The sequence below is a fragment of the Sabethes cyaneus genome, chromosome 2, assembly GCF_943734655.1.
Source record: "Sabethes cyaneus chromosome 2, idSabCyanKW18_F2, whole genome shotgun sequence".
Lineage (NCBI taxonomy): Eukaryota > Metazoa > Arthropoda > Insecta > Diptera > Culicidae > Sabethes > Sabethes cyaneus.
In genome coordinates this window covers 158,722,847-158,740,007 of record NC_071354.1, presented here as the reverse complement: position 1 = coordinate 158,740,007, position 17,161 = coordinate 158,722,847, and the positions used below count along the sequence as shown (strand labels likewise).

The window sequence follows — 17,161 nt, the reverse complement described above, 5'->3', positions numbered from 1 at the left end:
TTTTTCATATTAAAACCCTCTGTTGTAAAATGATGTGGGGTCCTGCAGTACCGTTCCAGCAACAGTTTTGCATCAGCTTTTTTTCTCTATATCCCGTCCGAATTACGACGGTTCGCATACCCTCGTGAGAGCACCCGTCAACAGACTGTGTGGTACTTTATGCACATGCCCCCACGTCAACATCACTCGGTGTGCAAAAAAGCCTTCCCGAAACACACTCTCATTAAAACACATTTTTCGCGTCACGAGTTTGAGCCAGCTGCCCGGCGGCGATCTATTTGGTACGAGATGCCTCGAGGGGGTGCAATTAATCTTAAAAATAAAACCGAAAAAAAGGAAAAAATCATGACACCAACACAACCTTCCTGCCGCTCCGCGAACGTTCCCGCGGTCGGTCCTCCACCGATCGTCCACCGGGTCGGTCGGGGGGAAACCCAACCGCCCACAGCTTCGGGCAGCAGCGGCAGCGTCATGTATACGGTGCTTTCCACCGCCAACCGTCGTCGCGTCCGTCCGGGTGAAACATTTCGCGGACAACCGTTCTCGGCGAAGATGTTGACTGCGCTCGAGGATACCGCGAGAGTTTGTACTCCACGCTCCATCGCTGTGCCGTTTTGGTTTCCTTGCCACGTTTTCTCCGACGGTGGTTAAAAGAAAAATGCGGTGAGTCACAATTGTCCTAGTGCATTGCGTGGTTAGTTTCTTGCTTTCATGAAAATTTAACTTGTATTTTTAATTAATGACTATTGAAGTTCCAAAATAAATCTCATTGAACTTATATCGCTTATTGTTCAATTGATGTTTTCGATTTAGAATGAATATTCCATTCAAAACATTGACATACTTGGTTTCCAGGGCCAGGCATGCTTCACTTTGTAACACGAGAGTTTACACGAGAGTGTGCTCGATTTTTTTTTGTGGTTCAGATTGCTGACCCGCCACCGGCGTAAAAGCAGTGCGTACCTACACTAAGATTGTAACTCATGATGCACGGCAAAAGAGCGAGACTTTCTACACACTTTCCGGCGTAGGTATGTATGTGCCACAGAAGGATGTAAAAATATTACAAATTAGGTTGCCCAAAGTTATTTTCATAATTTAATAAAATGCAAAAGAACATATCGCCATCGCGGAGCGTGTGGCTTTTTCGTGTACGCTTAAATTTAGGTCTTTCGCTCATTTTGTTACGGTATCTTATCAGATCGTTCTCCATCAAGGTGTAAGTTCGAAGAAATGAAAAATTATTTATGCAGTCGAAAACGCGCACGATGAAGGGCAGTATAAGTGATATTAATTGCCAATTGTGACGACTTGACAACAACTACGTGACAGTCAGACAGCCGTGTGGAACAATAATAAATTCCATAAACTTATGTTGGGGACACTTTTCCCTTGGACTCTGAGTTCGAAAATAATGGTTATTGATGTTTTTTCTCGCAGATATACACATAATTGCAAATTGTTAGCTCAGTTTTCAATAAGCAACCGAATTGCAGCTCGATGCCACAGGCAGTGAATCACTTTCAACTAACAACACCTTTTAAACTTTCTTTCCGCCCACGCAGGCGAAAATGTAACAGTGATATGGAGCGAGAACGAGATCGTGATCGTGACCGGGATCGACCAGAGCGTGGCAGTGGTGGTGGTGGAGGCGCTGGTGCCGGAGGAGGAGGAGGTGGCGGTGGTGGTGGAGGAGGAGGAGGTGGTGGCGGTGGTGCTGCGGGGGACCGAGATGTGAAGCACTCGCTGGAGCCACGGGATCTGTCGGCAACGAGGCTCTTTTCCGCAACGCAAATCAAAATTAGCACTTCACCCACCACGTCGCCGACCATATCGAACTCGTCATCGCCGACGCCGACACCGCCGATACCGGCCGTCTCGCCAGCCGTGACAGGCGTGGGAAGCGGCTATCACCATTCCAATCACAAACAAATCACGGGAATTCCGTGCGTGGCGGCCGCGTCCAAGTACACTGCTCCGGTGCACATCGACGTCGGCGGCACGATCTACACTAGTTCGTTGGAGACCTTGACGAAGTAAGTAGGAAACAAATGCAGCTTAAATTCTCTAAGTATTATATCTATTACTAAATCGCCCTCATTTTAATTTTTATTATGAAAATACTAGATTAATAAGTCGTGCAACAATACAAATGTTTCTAAAATGTAATTTATTTCACTATTCAAGGGTACGAATAATGCATTTTACAATCATTTGTGAAATTGATTTATTAAAATATGTTAAAACGGGCAAAATTATAAGCTGAGCTAGTTTTGAACTGAATCAACATACATCAATCAAACATTTTAGAAGGATTACAACCTTCAATCAATTAAAACCTATGAATCTACAAAGGAAGCCTATATCTTTAATACAAACAACATCCTCCGTTTCAGTAAAACAAACGCTAACACTTCGCTCACAACTTTGCGAATGCATCCCTTGCTTCTTACAATCAAATGTTTGCAATTTGTGGCTCTCCAGACACATGTTTTTGTAAAAAAAGGCTGAATTTTGAATTTTGCTTTTAGAATTTTTTTTATCCATATAGATACAGAACGCAACAAACAATCAATCGTCTTTTGCCTGGATAACACGCTTCAAACTTTCTTAACTTTCACACCCTTGTCAATAAATACAAGAGGAAGTTTCCCTTTCTTTGAAATGCCTCCCCATACCATGACCATTGATGAATTTTGGTATCGTGATACATTCCGCTTGTGCTTTGGAACGTCCATGATCGAAACCGACCACAACCGATCATTTTGAGCATGATGCGGTGTTTGAAGAACAAATAACATCTCATCAGAATAGATCACTTCTGAAACAGCGTGCCAACAGAGCAGCAGTTTAGATCTTTCCTGCCGTTTTTGTTTTGTTGTTTCCGTTAATCCATGGATTTTACCTTTTTAGAATACTCTCATATCCAGATCCATTTTCAAAATTCGATGAAGAGTTTTCCTTTTGATATTCAGCTGAACTGCCATTTTCTGTGCGGACCGGTCGCAACTGCGACGAATTCGCTCTTGAACAATCTTTTTGATCTCTGCAGTTCTAACACTTCGTTTTCTTCCGTTTTTACGGTCTTCTACAGATCCCGTCTCGAAAAATCTTTTTAGTGTATAGTACAAAAATCCTCATTTTATGCCGTGATGTTTGAGGTCACGAAAAATAGTACCGCATGTAGCACCGTTTAGCAATTTATTTTTTTATCAACGACCGTAACTCAAACTCTGGTACGTGCACACCGAACGATACACAATACGAAAACGAAACTACGTCAATTAAGACTTAAGTGATGATGCCACACACACATGGTCTTAGTTTTATTGTATTAATTGTATATGCCGCTGCAAGCATAAAATGATTTTTGTTCGAATATATATGTGTCACACTGTACACCAAGGAGCTCAAAATCTCGTAGAAATCTTCGATTGGGCGACGGTGAGACAGATTTTGAGAAACGGGATCAAAATTTTCTTCAACATTCATTCTAGTACACATCTTGATTGATGGCCAAACCAGAGGGCTTGAACCATGGCTTAAATAAAATACCTCTCTCGGAAAAGGCAATGTTCAGCATCACTTTCTGTTCAAACTTATGTTTAAACTTATATTTTATGTTCGGAGATGCAGTAGAACTATCCATGGAATAGTATCAATCATTTCCGGAACTGTGCGTTTTCGAAAGAGGGAAGTAACTTTCATCGTCCAAAACAAAGCATTTTCCGGAATAATTTTCTATCAACCAGCGGCATTGGGATTTCAGCGTCGAAATCTGTCCCTCAGTGTATTCCGGGGCTCTTGTCTTCTTTCAGCAGTTTGTTCAATATTTTGCAGGTGTACTGGTGGGAACAGTTGAACTTTTTTGCAGCATGCCGTTGACTTACGGAATCCTTGCTGTTGACGGCACAAGAAAGCGAACGAAGTCCTTCAGCGTCCATAATTTTGGCTGGTCTTCCACTACCTTGCTTGCGAGTAGTTGTTGGGGATCTTAGGATATGGTAAATATTCGAAGCCGCAACATTTTTACCTTTGTTATATTACCTTTGTTATACTATAACAAAGGTTTAAAAATTGGTCGAAAAACACGAAATTGATCCGAGGCCAAATCGCATATACCAATCGATAGGGTTCGACAATTTGAGCAATGTGTGTGTGTGTGTGTGTGTGTGTGTGTGTGTGTGTGTGTGTGTGTGTGTGTGTGTGTGTGTGTGTGTGTGTGTGTGTGTGTGTGTGTGTGTGTGTGTGTGTGTGTGTGTGTGTGTGTGTGTGTGTGTGTGTGTGTGTGTGTGTGTGTGTGTGTGTGTGTGTGTGTGTGTGTGTGTGTGTGTGTGTGTGTGTGTGTGTGTGTGTATATGTGTGTGTATATGTGTGTGTATGTAATGATTTTTTCTATCGCCTGTTTCTCAGAGATGGCTGAACCGAATCGTTCGCTATTAGTTTTGTTTGAAAGGTATTATTATCTAGTAAATCACTATTGAGTTGTTTCGTGATACGACGTTTCGTTTAAAAGTTACTAGTAAAAATGTAAAAACTACGTGACATGGGTTTCTCCGAAACCACATGACCGATTTCAACGATCTTAGTATCAAATGAAAGCTCTTGTTAAAGCTAAATTTTTCAGCAATTTTTATTGAAAACAAACAAGCAGTTTAAAAGTTATGCTTAAAAAACCTGTTTTAACAAGGTAATAATTATCGCCTGTTTCTTAGAGATGGCCAAACCGATATATGCGCTATTAGTCACGTTTGAAAGGTAATATATCCTAATAGATCACTATTGAATGATTTTTTGGTTGGACGTTTAATTTGAAATTTATGAGCAACCGTATATACCAGACCAAAATTAACAATAATTTATAATGGTTTTAACTAAGATGATTAACCTAATTTCAATTATTTTAATATCAAACGAGAAGTTTTGACACTACGAATATATGTGCAAAACTTCATAAGCATTGGTTTTACCGGCCAAAAGATATTAACCCTCGAACACTTTAGGTTTATCGAACCTTTGGAAGAGTTTCTAGAAATTGAATACTCTATCGTCTGGTGGAATGTAAATTTTGGTTAAACCCTCTAAAAGTGAAATAAAAAAATTATTTTTCTTCAGTGTCAATATAACACATTGATGTGTTCTGCAAAGTTATAGAGCATATTATTACAAGAAATTTTGCTAAAGACAATAACCTTCTATCTCTGCAGCGAAGATAGAAAAATCTTATTTATTGTATATGAATTTGTAAAATCAGTTGTTCTATTTTTGCTCTTTTTGTAATTGTTGTATGACTTTTTCATATACTACAAAATTGTACAAATAGTAAAAATACACAACTTTGCTGAAAACAGTATACCTCTATGTTCGCTTGTTTAGGAACTGTAGAACTTTGATTATAAAAATACCTTAATTTTGACTCCGAATTACTCGACTACCAGCAGACGGATACATTTTAAACATTTTACATTTGCTGATAGTTTTGCTGCATTCAGACACTATTTTTCCATATGAAGAAACAAGAGAAAATTCTAGATGGGACCAAATTCTGGTACACCTCACGCGCTGATTGCTTCGTTTCTGTGATGGCGGTTTATGCTGATCTATTTTCCCAACAATTTAAATTATTAATGCATTGAATAATTATAACATTCTGCTCATAATAAGCCTATTGAAGAATATACGTTAGTTAAATAACGATTTGTAACTTTATAACAATATGGCGTTAGAAAACCTACACGTGTTGTACAAAATACAGCAGCATGAGTAATCGAAGGTTAATAAAAATTGCTGAAAATTATTCAAGAAACCTCTATTGATGTGAATCAAATAGAATTACATTACAGGAAATTATGTATAGTTCAAACACCTATAAACTAGACCTTTAATAAGAAATGTATATGTTAAAGAATAAGATTTCCTCTTAATTCAACATAATTTTATTTGCACTTACTCAGATTAATAACAACTTACTTATCCTTACTCAGCAATTTCATGAAAAAAGGATCTTTCAAAATTTAAAAGTGTTCCTGTTTTGTTCAAATTTTGTAAAGTTATTCAATTTTCAAAAATTTTATGTAAACCAACGCACTACGCAACGTTAACCATTAGATGAATTATGTTCCGAAGACGTGTCGATTTCTATCTCAAATAGCAAGTCAGACCGTATAACAAAGGTTCCTTTCACCGCTAGGTGGATTAAATCGGGTTTTGCTATTAAAATGTTTACCGTATACTTTATGCCGAGATTTTTGTGCAATTCGTAGGAGTGTACAACGTGCTCACGAAATGCTTCTTGTTTTGGCGCCATTTTGAACAAAAATTGACAACCATAAACAAAACAAAAAATACTGACAGAAAGAGGAGAGAAAGAGTTAACACTCTCATTTCAAAATTTCAGTTATCACCTTTTCTTTATCTTCGTACCTGAAAAAAGATCATCATTTGAAATTATTGAAGTTTATATTTCAACTAAATGAACGATGAATTCACAAGATTAATATTAGAACAAACAAATGAATGACTCAACTATTAAATAGACTGAAACATTGTACCTTGGTTTTATCTGTGAAAGTTTGGATTAACGGTGGCTAATGAAAAATTGCCATATGGCCGAAAGTTTGACCTTGCGCTTTGTTGGCGGTTTTTGCGAAGGCTTATGGAATATTGACATCTCTTGAGGATGTTCCTTGGAGAAAATTCATCTTTTTTTTGAAACGATGGTTCTACAATTGATGAAGGGACGGTAGGGGAAAGAAATGAAAATTTTTTTGGTGAAGGATGGGAAGAGCGGAAAGGAAGGGGGTGGGGGGATTTGGTAGCTATGCTTGACAAGTGTTATTTTGACTCCTACCTTTTGTCCAATGCTGGAAGGTGCATGAGTCGAACCAAGCTGTAATCTGAGATTATAACCGGATTCGAACCCACAACACCCGCCAGGGCATGTGGTTCGCTGGTAGTTGTACCTTTGAACCATAGAGGCGCTGGACTTTTCATCACCTCAATTTCACCCCGACATTAACTTACTGAATAACTCAAATATTTGTTTATTTTAACACATTTTTCGAGCAGAATGTATCTTTTCCTTAATGCATCGTAGGTACTCCGTTACGATAGTCAATTTCTATGACTTTTATTGACAGATAACAAGGGTGAGAAGCATAACATCATATAACAGAAGTGAAAGATCGAACAACGCTGTGATTAAAACTGCTAACAGAGTATCTTTCGATTTTGTCTTTCTTTTGGAAGGTTTTAGCATAGAAAAGAATAACAGCAATATAAGCAGAATAGACACTCGTGAGCGGTTGTAGCGTCTTTCTACACAGCCCGTTTACGAGACAAGCTCGTCATTAGCTCGTGAACGGGAACGACACTCTGGACTGTATGGATACAGATTTTGCTTTACTTCTTATTTTGACGTAGGACTACGTCTTTGTTTACTATACTGGGACTGGGTAGCTCTTTGTGAAAACGAAAATAGAAGTGTAACATTTGAATGAAAGATTTCAAATGGTAATAACTATTAAACTACTGAACTAAACTAAACACAAATTTCTTCAAAACTCGAGAACTAATCAAACAAATGGAACCAAATTTGGCATGTGGGTGTTTTTGGAGGCATGAATTTATTTTATGATGGTTTGAGACTCCTCACCTCCGTGGTAGGAGGATAAGCACTCTCATACAAATAAAACAGAAATTTTTGCGAATGTGCCATATATTCTGCTATGTAACAAGCGGTAAGCTGTGAAAGTAAACTAGTAAAACCTTCTCAGAGCAAGAGATAATGAATTGACGCCGCTAACATACGTGCCTGTTGCCATTCATGTTAAAGAGAAGGACTTTAACTTACTTTTAACATACTTTTAACTATTTTTAGTCAAAATTTCTGTTATATTTACTCACGCGGTAAAAAGTTACTAACTAATCAGCGTGTCCAGCTTTTTCGAATACAGTTTTCAAAATACCCACAACTCAAAAGCGAAAGGTTGGATCAATAAGGTATATACGGATACGTTGTAGGAAATTAAATGTAGTTATTAGAAGTTATTATTTTATAGGAACAGTGGAGCAACTGGAGTAACATATGAATAAGCCGTGTTCAACATAAAAAATTATAATAAATTTAACTTTTTTCTCGAAAACGGCTACATTTAGAAAAATAATTTTGATGACCAATTTTGTTGTAAATGACATAAAGAATTGTTATTTGTATTACAAATTCATATATTACTTGAAAAATTCCAAGTTGGAAAAAATCTAGAAAGCCGTTGTTCTACGAAGTCCGTCCATGAAAGTTGCTCCAACTCAGGAGAACTTTTAAAAGGTTGGAAATTACTTCTATTTTTTCCAATATTTTTTAGTGCATTTTTTTTATGTTCAGAAATGAATTTTCTACAACTTTTGTTAAGACATGATTATTGTAAAATCGATAGTTTTCGAGATACAATCTTTCAAACATAATATACATGAAAATAAATACGCCCTTTTTAAAAATGAGTCTCGAACCAAGATGGCGCCAAAACCTGTGGAAGGTGCATATTTTTTCATATTAAACACGTTCGTAAAGTTTCATCCAAATCATAGAGGTTCATTTCAGATTTCAGCTTTTTTTGGACGATGGATATCGACTGCTCTTTGTTAGAACGAGCGTGTGTAAAGGTATCCAACACCTCCAACACATCCAATGTTTGCAATCGGTAGCAGTCATCGATAGATTTCACTGCGATCTGCGACATAGATCTTTAGGTAACCGGTATATACCAGTGCGTATCTGGATCAAACAGAATAGCGATGTCTTTGAAGTACAAGGCGAACATCAAAGGTCCCAGGTTACTGCCTTGTGGGACACCAAAAGTATTACTGAATGCACGAGAAATTGTGAAATCCACTTTGAAACCTAACGTGCGGTTTGAAAGATATGAGCTCAGCCATGAAGTTAGTCTATCAGATACGCCCAGTTTAGAGAGCTTGTGCAAGAGTATTCGATGGTCTACTATATCGAAAGCAGACTTAATATCTGTGTATACCTAATATATATGTGTATCTGTATATAGCGTCAGTTTGAGCTCCAGCTTCTATCTGTGAGATGCAGGTACTAGTGAAATCCATCAAGTTAGCCACCACAGAACGACCCGTCCATTTACAATACAATTTTTGGTGCTGTTCGGTTTTCTCGGCTTTTAAAATACATGTAGGATTTTTTCCACAGCGTTGGAAGCTCCCGTTGGTCAAACGACTTGGTAAATAAACGACTGAGCGGCACGGCAAGAGCAGTAGCGCAACGACAGAAAATAATGACCGAAACATCATCGGGACCAGTAGAGTAGGAGTTCTTCAATTTCTTGGCTCCAGCAATGACCATATCGGGAGCGATGCCAAAAATTTCTAGATCAACAGCGTCATCAGGGTTACACGACGCAACTATTTCGGCATCAGACTGTATGGTACAGCCACTGGCGAACACAGAAAAAAATACATCAACAAACAATTTGCAAGATTCAGCAACGGTTGATGATTCCTTTCCGTCCAAGATCACACTAAAAGGAATGGTAGATCCTTTGCGCTTCCTCTTAGAGTTTACGAATGTCCAGAAGCTTTTTGGATTAGGACGGAAACCGAATTGTAAAGATAACTATTTAGCCCATAGAATTACTGTCACATGCCACGATGAAAGTCGTGAAGTAAAAAATCAGAGAGGTTGTGTACAAGACACGACCGCATATATAGGTTACGCAGGACTACGCAAGTCTCTTTGTGGTAATAGTAGCATGTATTCATGCTTGTAATCATTCGATTCTTCACGTATACATGCTATATGCAAAATATATACATGCTACATGCGTTGTATGTAACGTTTATCAAAGTAGTAACATTGCATACGTTCAATTCTCAAAAGATTGTGCATTTGAAAACAATTTAACAAAATCAAGAACACTAACTATTACTTTCCTGCTACCTTACTGAAATTAAAGATTGTTTTTATTATCCATGGTTTCCCACGTTGAAGGAATATTACCAATTCAATCCTATTTTATCAACAGCACATCTTTTCACTACACTTCTAATGAAACGGCAAGCATGCGTATTTATACAAAGTCGTATTATAACCGAACACTACAGCTATAGCACATTTTTCCAACACAGATATCAAATTCGCCGAGGTTTAATCGTCTCGCAGTAAAGAATTTGCGATCTGTTGGGACAATGAGCTTGTGTCATTTTTTCTGGTACACTTCCCTAACACAGACATCAGATTGGACTATGTTTAATCGTGTTCGTAAGAAATCTGTTGGCTCGAGGGGGCATTGTCACTCTCTCTGGCGTACTTCCCAAGCAAAGACATCAAAATGGTCCACGTGTAACCACGGTGTTAAGAAATGTTGTTGAAATGACGAAACTTCGTCACTTGTTTTGGCTTACTTCCCAAGCACAGATATCATATTGGTATAGGTTTAGATCATCGTAAAGAATCTTCCAACCAATCACGAAGCGAGAATTCTGGTAAAACATAGGTTTATTATTTTCAATTTTTCAATAGTTCAACATCAAGAATCTATACTTTTCTTTGTTTGGGTCAATTATTAGAAGATTTTCCGATCGATTGGTGTAAGAATATTGAAAATCGATCGGAAAACCGCTGAGCTATTAGCGCTCAAAGCCTTTCATTTTCCTGACGCTCGCATTTGTCGATTTTTTGGAATGACACCCTATCTCAAAACTTGCCGTAAGACGTAGTCCTACGTCAAAAAACACGCTCTATAAGACGCTGATTCTCGCGGTGGTACTCTACGGCCACGAAGCGTAGACATTAAAAGAGAGCGACCGGCGACGAGCTCTTGGTGTTTTTATGCGATCAATTCTAGGCAGCATATTACACGAAGGAGTGTGGCGCAGGCGCATGAATAATGAAATTTATCAAGTATACAAAGATGCGGACATTATGAAGCGACTGAAACACCACGTCACTGGCCACCACGACTGGGCACGTAGCATGGATGTCGGATGAGAGACCGCGAGCGAACATAATATTTAACAGAGAACCCAACAGAAGTCGACGACTTCGACGCAGACCCAGTACACGTTGGATGAACCTTGTTGACGTTGATGATAGAGCGGTGGGTATTAGAAGCGACTGGAGAGGGGCAGCTAAAAATCGAGAAATGTGGAGACGGCCCCTGAATTCGGCATGGATATTCGATAAGTGGATTCTCGCCCAAAAAGTAAAGTAAAGTAAGTAAGCGTCACTGGCACATTTTAAAGCGCGTTTATTCTGCGTTGTTCGTTGCTTAAGAAGTAGTCTGTTTTGCGTTTCGATGCCGTTTCAATCTGGGCAGTTCACTATTACACCAAACAGGTTTTGAAGGAGATTTAGTTGTGAGAATATTTTCGTTTACATAGCCTAATGCAGACAGTATCGCAAAATCGCAATGTCGTATCATCCCCGTCAATCTCGTTCAATAATGCAGTCCAATCCAAAGAAGAAAAGTGCTCCACAAGTCAAAATTATTACCACGGTAGTTTAGAGGTGCAGCTCCGAAATTGACAGCTGGACCTTTAACGGGACGTAGCCGTGTATGCAAGAACATATCCAGTGGAGGATGCGAAGGATCAACTGAAAGAAGCGGAGAAAAATCTCTTACGGTGACGGTGATTACGGTACGCGGTGATTAGCTTAACTATTTCAAATAATGGAATGAGAATTCTTTCGTCTACAGATCCTTTGTCACGCAACTGAGAGGATATGTTCATCGATGGATTTGGCAATTTTGCTTCTATCAGGGGGAATGTAAATTACAGCAAGCAACAACTTCATGTCTTTGATAATAGCAGAAACACAGACTTGGTCAAGATAATTCCCATGCTTTAAATTGACCAGCAAACTAGAAAAATGTTGAGCAACGGCAATCAATACACACCCAAAACTACTTTTGTCACTATTCCACCATATCACCACGATCACAACGATACACGTCAACAGCGGGTCCGAATAGTTGAAGGGAATCGATGCAGCCATCTAAACCGGTTGCAGTTAGCATGATTTTATCATACTTGCATACAATGATTTGATTGAAAGAACACTTTAGTCCTTAAACCTCGCACATTCTGATAGTACGCGCAAATACTATTCGCGTCATTGGCGTGTGCTGAAAGTTTCGAAACAGAACTCCCTACACGAGGAGATCCCAAGGTTGAAGCTGAACAATTGCACTTACCTATATCAAAGTCCCTGTCACCACACCAGCATACAGGGCATTGTGTGGCTCTACCAGGTAGCGCAGCGAGTGTATCAATTCACGTCTTACCGCCTTGGTGGCCCAGTAGGGAAAGAGGACGATTCTATGAGGGAATTTCTCTGCATGCTTTGATCCGTGGATTTTGCACCGCATGCTAAGATCCGCGGATTTTCGTGTTGGAGTTGCTGTTAACTCCGCGCATACAGTACGCACGCATTTGTTGGTGCATATATTGTTGCCTTATGTTTTCCACCTGCCACACAGGCAAAGCAAAGCAAAGCCTGAGTGCTGATTCCGTTATCGAAATTTAACCTTCTGTTTTTATACGACAGACTTCGCAACCAGCTGTTAGAATACAGGACAGTGCGGGATCAGTGCTACGATCCTATTGACTCTAACAGCCTCTCCCAGCCGAGATTCGAATATACGACGACTGGCTTATTAGACCAGCGTCTTACCTCGAGGCCAACTGGGAGGTCACACTGGCATGAACGACTGTTGGCCGCTGGCAGGAATTGTACGACTGTGACGAAGGGTTAATATTTTATAATATTATGTGAATAATATTTTATAATATTATGTGAATAATATTATATTATAATATTATGTGATATTATGTGAAGACTACCTCACAATATACGATAAAACGGTAGAAAAAAGTATTAAAATTAAATGAGTTTATGGTATCTAGCACAGTGGAAACTCCTACATAGCCGTGAAGGAGAAAGAGCGTAAAATTACGTATGGGTGGATCATTGCTGCACCGATTATTACGTTGGTATAACTATTCTCTCTGCCCAAGCTGGGGGTTGACGGATGGAACCAAGTTGGCTCCCATTATCCAAAATTTACCACACTGGATAAGGTTATAATTCGTAGCCGAAATACGCGTATTTGTAAAGATCGCGTAAAATATAGTAAAAGTTAAAGTATAGTAAAAGTAAAAGTTAATTTTGACCAATTTTTCTCGTTTTTTCGAGGGTTCTATTAAGACACTTGAAAAGAATTTAGTAGGGTTTATTTCTAATTCCCGCCGTAGTAAGTAGAGCCACTCTAATTTTCATCATTTCTTGGATGGATTTAATGAATACTCCAGAAGTTCTTGTGCTCATTTGACTCAAACACACTTACTTTTCGATACGTGCACTTTGAATTCACTAAAAAGCGATAATTAAAGCATTTTATTGAAATTACACAACTGACTTCACTCCTTAAATTCATTGTACCCTTTTAAAATCCGTCCATCAAAATTTTTCATCGTTCGAACTGAAAATCACAACAATGTTTACGAAGCTGACGCACATGTATTTGTGTAGGACGGCATGACAAATGTTATTCTGCAAAAAATTTCTGCTGGTCATGCAAGTTTTCCCGCCTGCAGAATAACGACAATGCCGTTGCGTGAGTTATTGTCATTTTATGAATGACGGAAATTGAAACAATAAGTCGACATTTTCTTCTTCGTCGCACGAAAAAACGTAATAAATTTGGGTGCAAGGAATTCTTTAATGTAAAAAGCATTGAAATAGATCTTAACTCATTTTGATTGATCGCGTATGATAGTCAAAAAACTAAAATATTAGGGAATAACTAGGATTTTTGCATTGTGTGTCAAAAAAAAAACGCTGATGTTTTTAATAATTTGTGTTGGATAGAATGGGAATGGGCAATTGCAACGAAGCAGCAATATACCCTAATTATTCTTAAATTAATGTTTACCGTATAAAATTCAATGAAATTCTTTTCGACATACCATACAGTTAAATCAGTTCTCTACTAAATGTGCATATTTATTTCAAATTTAGTCTAATCTGATTTGAAAGCATGTTCATTAGTCGTTGATCTTATTAATCGACAGTGTACACTTTTGCAGGTATCCGGACTCTCGGCTAGCCAAGCTGTTCAACGGCTGTATCCCGATCGTGTTGGATTCACTCAAGCAGCACTACTTTATCGACCGTGACGGGGGCATGTTCCGGCACATTCTCAACTTTATGCGCAACTCCAAGCTGTTGGTTGCCGAAGACTTTCCCGATCTCGAGCTCCTGCTGGAAGAAGCCAAATATTTCGATATTGTTCGTGAGTACTGCGCCTACTGCGAGGCGGTCTTTTATCGATGTGAACAACCAAAATAATTTTCCATTTTTGATTTTTTAGCTATGATCAAACAGATCGAACAGATAAAAAAGGAACGAACACGCAGTGGGAACGGATGGCCTCCGTTCGGAAGCAACCGGCTGCGCAGCAAATCGTCGACGCTGCCGGATGCAAATCACGACGTGGTGGCTCTGCACATCTCTCCAGATCTTGGTGAACGAATTTTGATCTCGGCCGAACACTCCATACTGGATGAAGTTTTCCCGGAGACGAACCAGGCTATCCTAGACGCACGAACCGGCGCTGCCTGGAATCAGTTCGATGGCAGGCAAGTTATCCGGTTCCCACTGAATGGCTACTGCAAACTTAACTCCATCCAAGTGCTGACGCGATTGCTGAACGCCGGGTTTAACGTCGAAGCCAGCACCGGCGGTGGCGTAGAATCGCAGCAGTTCTCTGAGTATCTACTAATTCGTAAAAGTTCAATGTGATAATCTAAGTGTAATTTAAAGGCAGACACTGATCAAGGCATACTCAAACATGCACACTACATTCGAAACATGTTTTAGCTAACTTAGAGCGAGCGACGCTTAGTTTTTTAATTTATTCTACTCGTAACAGTCGACAAAGACGGTGAAACAAAATGAACTATGTCCATTTTAATGCTGCGCTGATAAGGGCGCGCCAATCATGGTAATTTGATTAGAATAAACGTATTGTACTTAATGACGCATCTAATTGAAAATTAGTGTAATTAGAAAATTCAAAAAAATAATCACCATTTATGTTACCTCCTTTAAGTAAGTGACATTGGAACAAATTAATAAAAGTCTTCAACTCTACCGTGCTAGATTTTATCGACAAATAAGGCATTTTCTTCGACTGTTTTGGCAATCCATGGTCCCAACGATACGATATCGGTGTAAATATCATTCAGTTTATCCTTACAGTCGGCCGATCCGAACGATCGCAGACCGGTCAAATAGGTGTAGGTATTGTATCCGTCGTGTTTGGTGTAAAACACTGGTCCTCCGGATATCGGGAATCGACAGTCCTTCTCGTAGATCAACTCACAAGCGTAGGTTCCGTTGGCTTTCACATTTTCCGACAGTTTACAGTGCTGATAACAATTGAGAAACGAATCCGGTGATGTCACCACTCCCGCTTTACTGTATAGCGAACTGCAGGCGGTAAAGCGAACCGGTTGCAGCAACGAGGAGGACAGTTCCTTGGGATGATCATCCCGGCGGTACCATGCAGTCAGGATGTAGTACGGATTTGGTTCTAGTTTAGGTGGCAAGCATACTGGAGCGATATTGGCTGAAAATATTCTGTTGGTAGGTTTTTAATGCTTAGTTAATACTAACATGAGTTGCCCACCTTTGCTGATATCAGCAGCTCTTGTTAAATGCAGCAATCCGACATCATAGCCATATCGATTGAGCCGGAATTTCTCGTGTACAAACGAATCGCTAATGCCTATGATTAGGATGTCATTCTGGTATTCATCATACGGGTCGGGCCCTATCGAAACTTCTCCTAGCACGACGTGTAATCTGGAAGTTTAATCAATTTTAATTCCATTATTTTGATACTAACGTGTGAATTGCTTTACAACTCCCGATTTGGTTGTGTCACGATGCATCTGGCAAGAGTAAGTACAAACTCCGAATGGATTAGAATTCCATGGCAATCGCTCACGTAGAAGCGATCCCAAAACAGATAATGCAGGTGAGTTATCCACGGGTTGCTGTCAGCAGTTAGCACTTTGTTAGTTTTTTCCATCGATTCAACGTAGTTTCCCAAGCCACATTCGTGCAATGCCAAAAGATTGTGCTGCTCCGGAAGAGCGTACCTCTCTATCCACTTCTGATAGAACGGAACATCCATGAAGATCACTTCCTTACCCGGATCGCACGGATACCGAGTGTCTTGTGTTGGAGTTCCCTGGTTGACAATACCTCTCAAATACCAGGTAAAATCGATCATAAAGTACATTCCACCGCCGCTGTCGCCTCTGCAGACAGTTGTCTCCCCACGGTTACCGGCACAGTAATTTTTTCCTTTTGCTAGCAACTGCTGGAAAGATTTTGTATTCTCGGCACAGCTTTGAAAATCGATGATTGACATTTTGGCTTCCCGAAGCACCTCCGAAACCGTACTGTTCTCCGTTAATCCCCAGCCAACAACCGTACCTTGCTGCGAGGCAGCTATGCTTTCCAAATCCGGTCCATCCACCGGCCACAAACAGATTGGCGATATGAATACGTTGAACTCGATAGATTCCTCCAATTCCAGCAATGCTAGGTCATTCATCAACAGCTTGTTATCGTAGTTCGGGTATCGAATAATCTTAGATACATTCCTATAGCGAGTGTAATTTTGAGGATTCGACAAATCGTGGATACCCATCCGGACGTGCAACTCGTCCGGGTGCAGCGCAATATGTTCGTTGCGAAAGGTTACGTGAGCTGCCGTCAGTACGTAGCGTTCGCTAACGATCGTTCCGCCCGCTACGTACTTATCGCTCGCATTGTACACCGCGACGTGCCAGGGCCACACGTTTTCCGTTTCGTCGGCATTGATTACGAAACCTGCCCGACGGTTTAGTTTTCCACATTGGTATCCTGTGGCAGAATGATTCTTATAAACTTTTTTTTTTGATTATTTGTAGTATTTTCTTACCTGCCGTTACCCAATCAGAATGGATTATAATTAGAAGGAAAGCACAGAATGGGAACTTTTCTGCGAGCTGCATTGCAAGTGCAAGCTAAATTGAACTGATGTCTGATAAGAGCTGCCCTACTAGCAAGGAGCAGTTGCTTCTG

General features: G+C 39.7%; 2 protein-coding genes across 2 annotated transcripts; one reads left to right on the top strand and one right to left on the bottom strand.

Annotated features, from left to right (window-relative positions):
* The first annotated feature begins 1,584 nt into the window (after positions 1-1,584).
* On the top strand, positions 1,585-14,824 carry LOC128734692 (BTB/POZ domain-containing protein Tiwaz). Its single transcript, XM_053829000.1, has 4 exons — positions 1,585-1,636; positions 1,703-2,036; positions 14,110-14,315; positions 14,394-14,824. The coding sequence occupies exons 1-4, from the start codon at positions 1,585-1,587 to the stop codon at positions 14,822-14,824; spliced, it is 1,023 nt and encodes a 340-aa protein (XP_053684975.1).
* On the bottom strand, positions 14,599-17,137 carry LOC128734691 (polyserase-2-like). The gene is made up of 4 exons (XM_053828999.1): positions 17,019-17,137; positions 15,949-16,960; positions 15,714-15,889; positions 14,599-15,653 (listed from the first exon to the last, which is right to left on the bottom strand). Exons 1-4 carry the CDS (start codon positions 17,089-17,091, stop codon positions 15,181-15,183), a joined length of 1,734 nt encoding a protein of 577 aa, XP_053684974.1. The 5' UTR covers positions 17,092-17,137; the 3' UTR covers positions 14,599-15,180.
* Positions 17,138-17,161: the final 24 nt, after the last annotated feature.

Bases quoted from the DNA above. Each gene is read 5' to 3' on its own strand.
- LOC128734691 (XM_053828999.1), bottom strand. From the start codon at position 17,091: ATGCAGCTCGCAGAAAAGTTCCCATTCTGTGCTTTCCTTCTAATTATA. The intron at 16,961-17,018 runs GTAAGAAAATAC...ATTCTGCCACAG, and splicing joins TTCTGATTGGGTAACGGCAG to GATACCAATGTGGAAAACTA. The intron at 15,654-15,713 runs GTGGGCAACTCA...GAATATTTTCAG, and splicing joins AGCTGCTGATATCAGCAAAG to CCAATATCGCTCCAGTATGC.
- LOC128734692 (XM_053829000.1), top strand. From the start codon at position 1,585: ATGGAGCGAGAACGAGATCGTGATCGTGACCGGGATCGACCAGAGCGT. The intron at 2,037-14,109 runs GTAAGTAGGAAA...ACACTTTTGCAG, and splicing joins TCGTTGGAGACCTTGACGAA to GTATCCGGACTCTCGGCTAG. The intron at 14,316-14,393 runs GTGAGTACTGCG...TTGATTTTTTAG, and splicing joins CAAATATTTCGATATTGTTC to CTATGATCAAACAGATCGAA.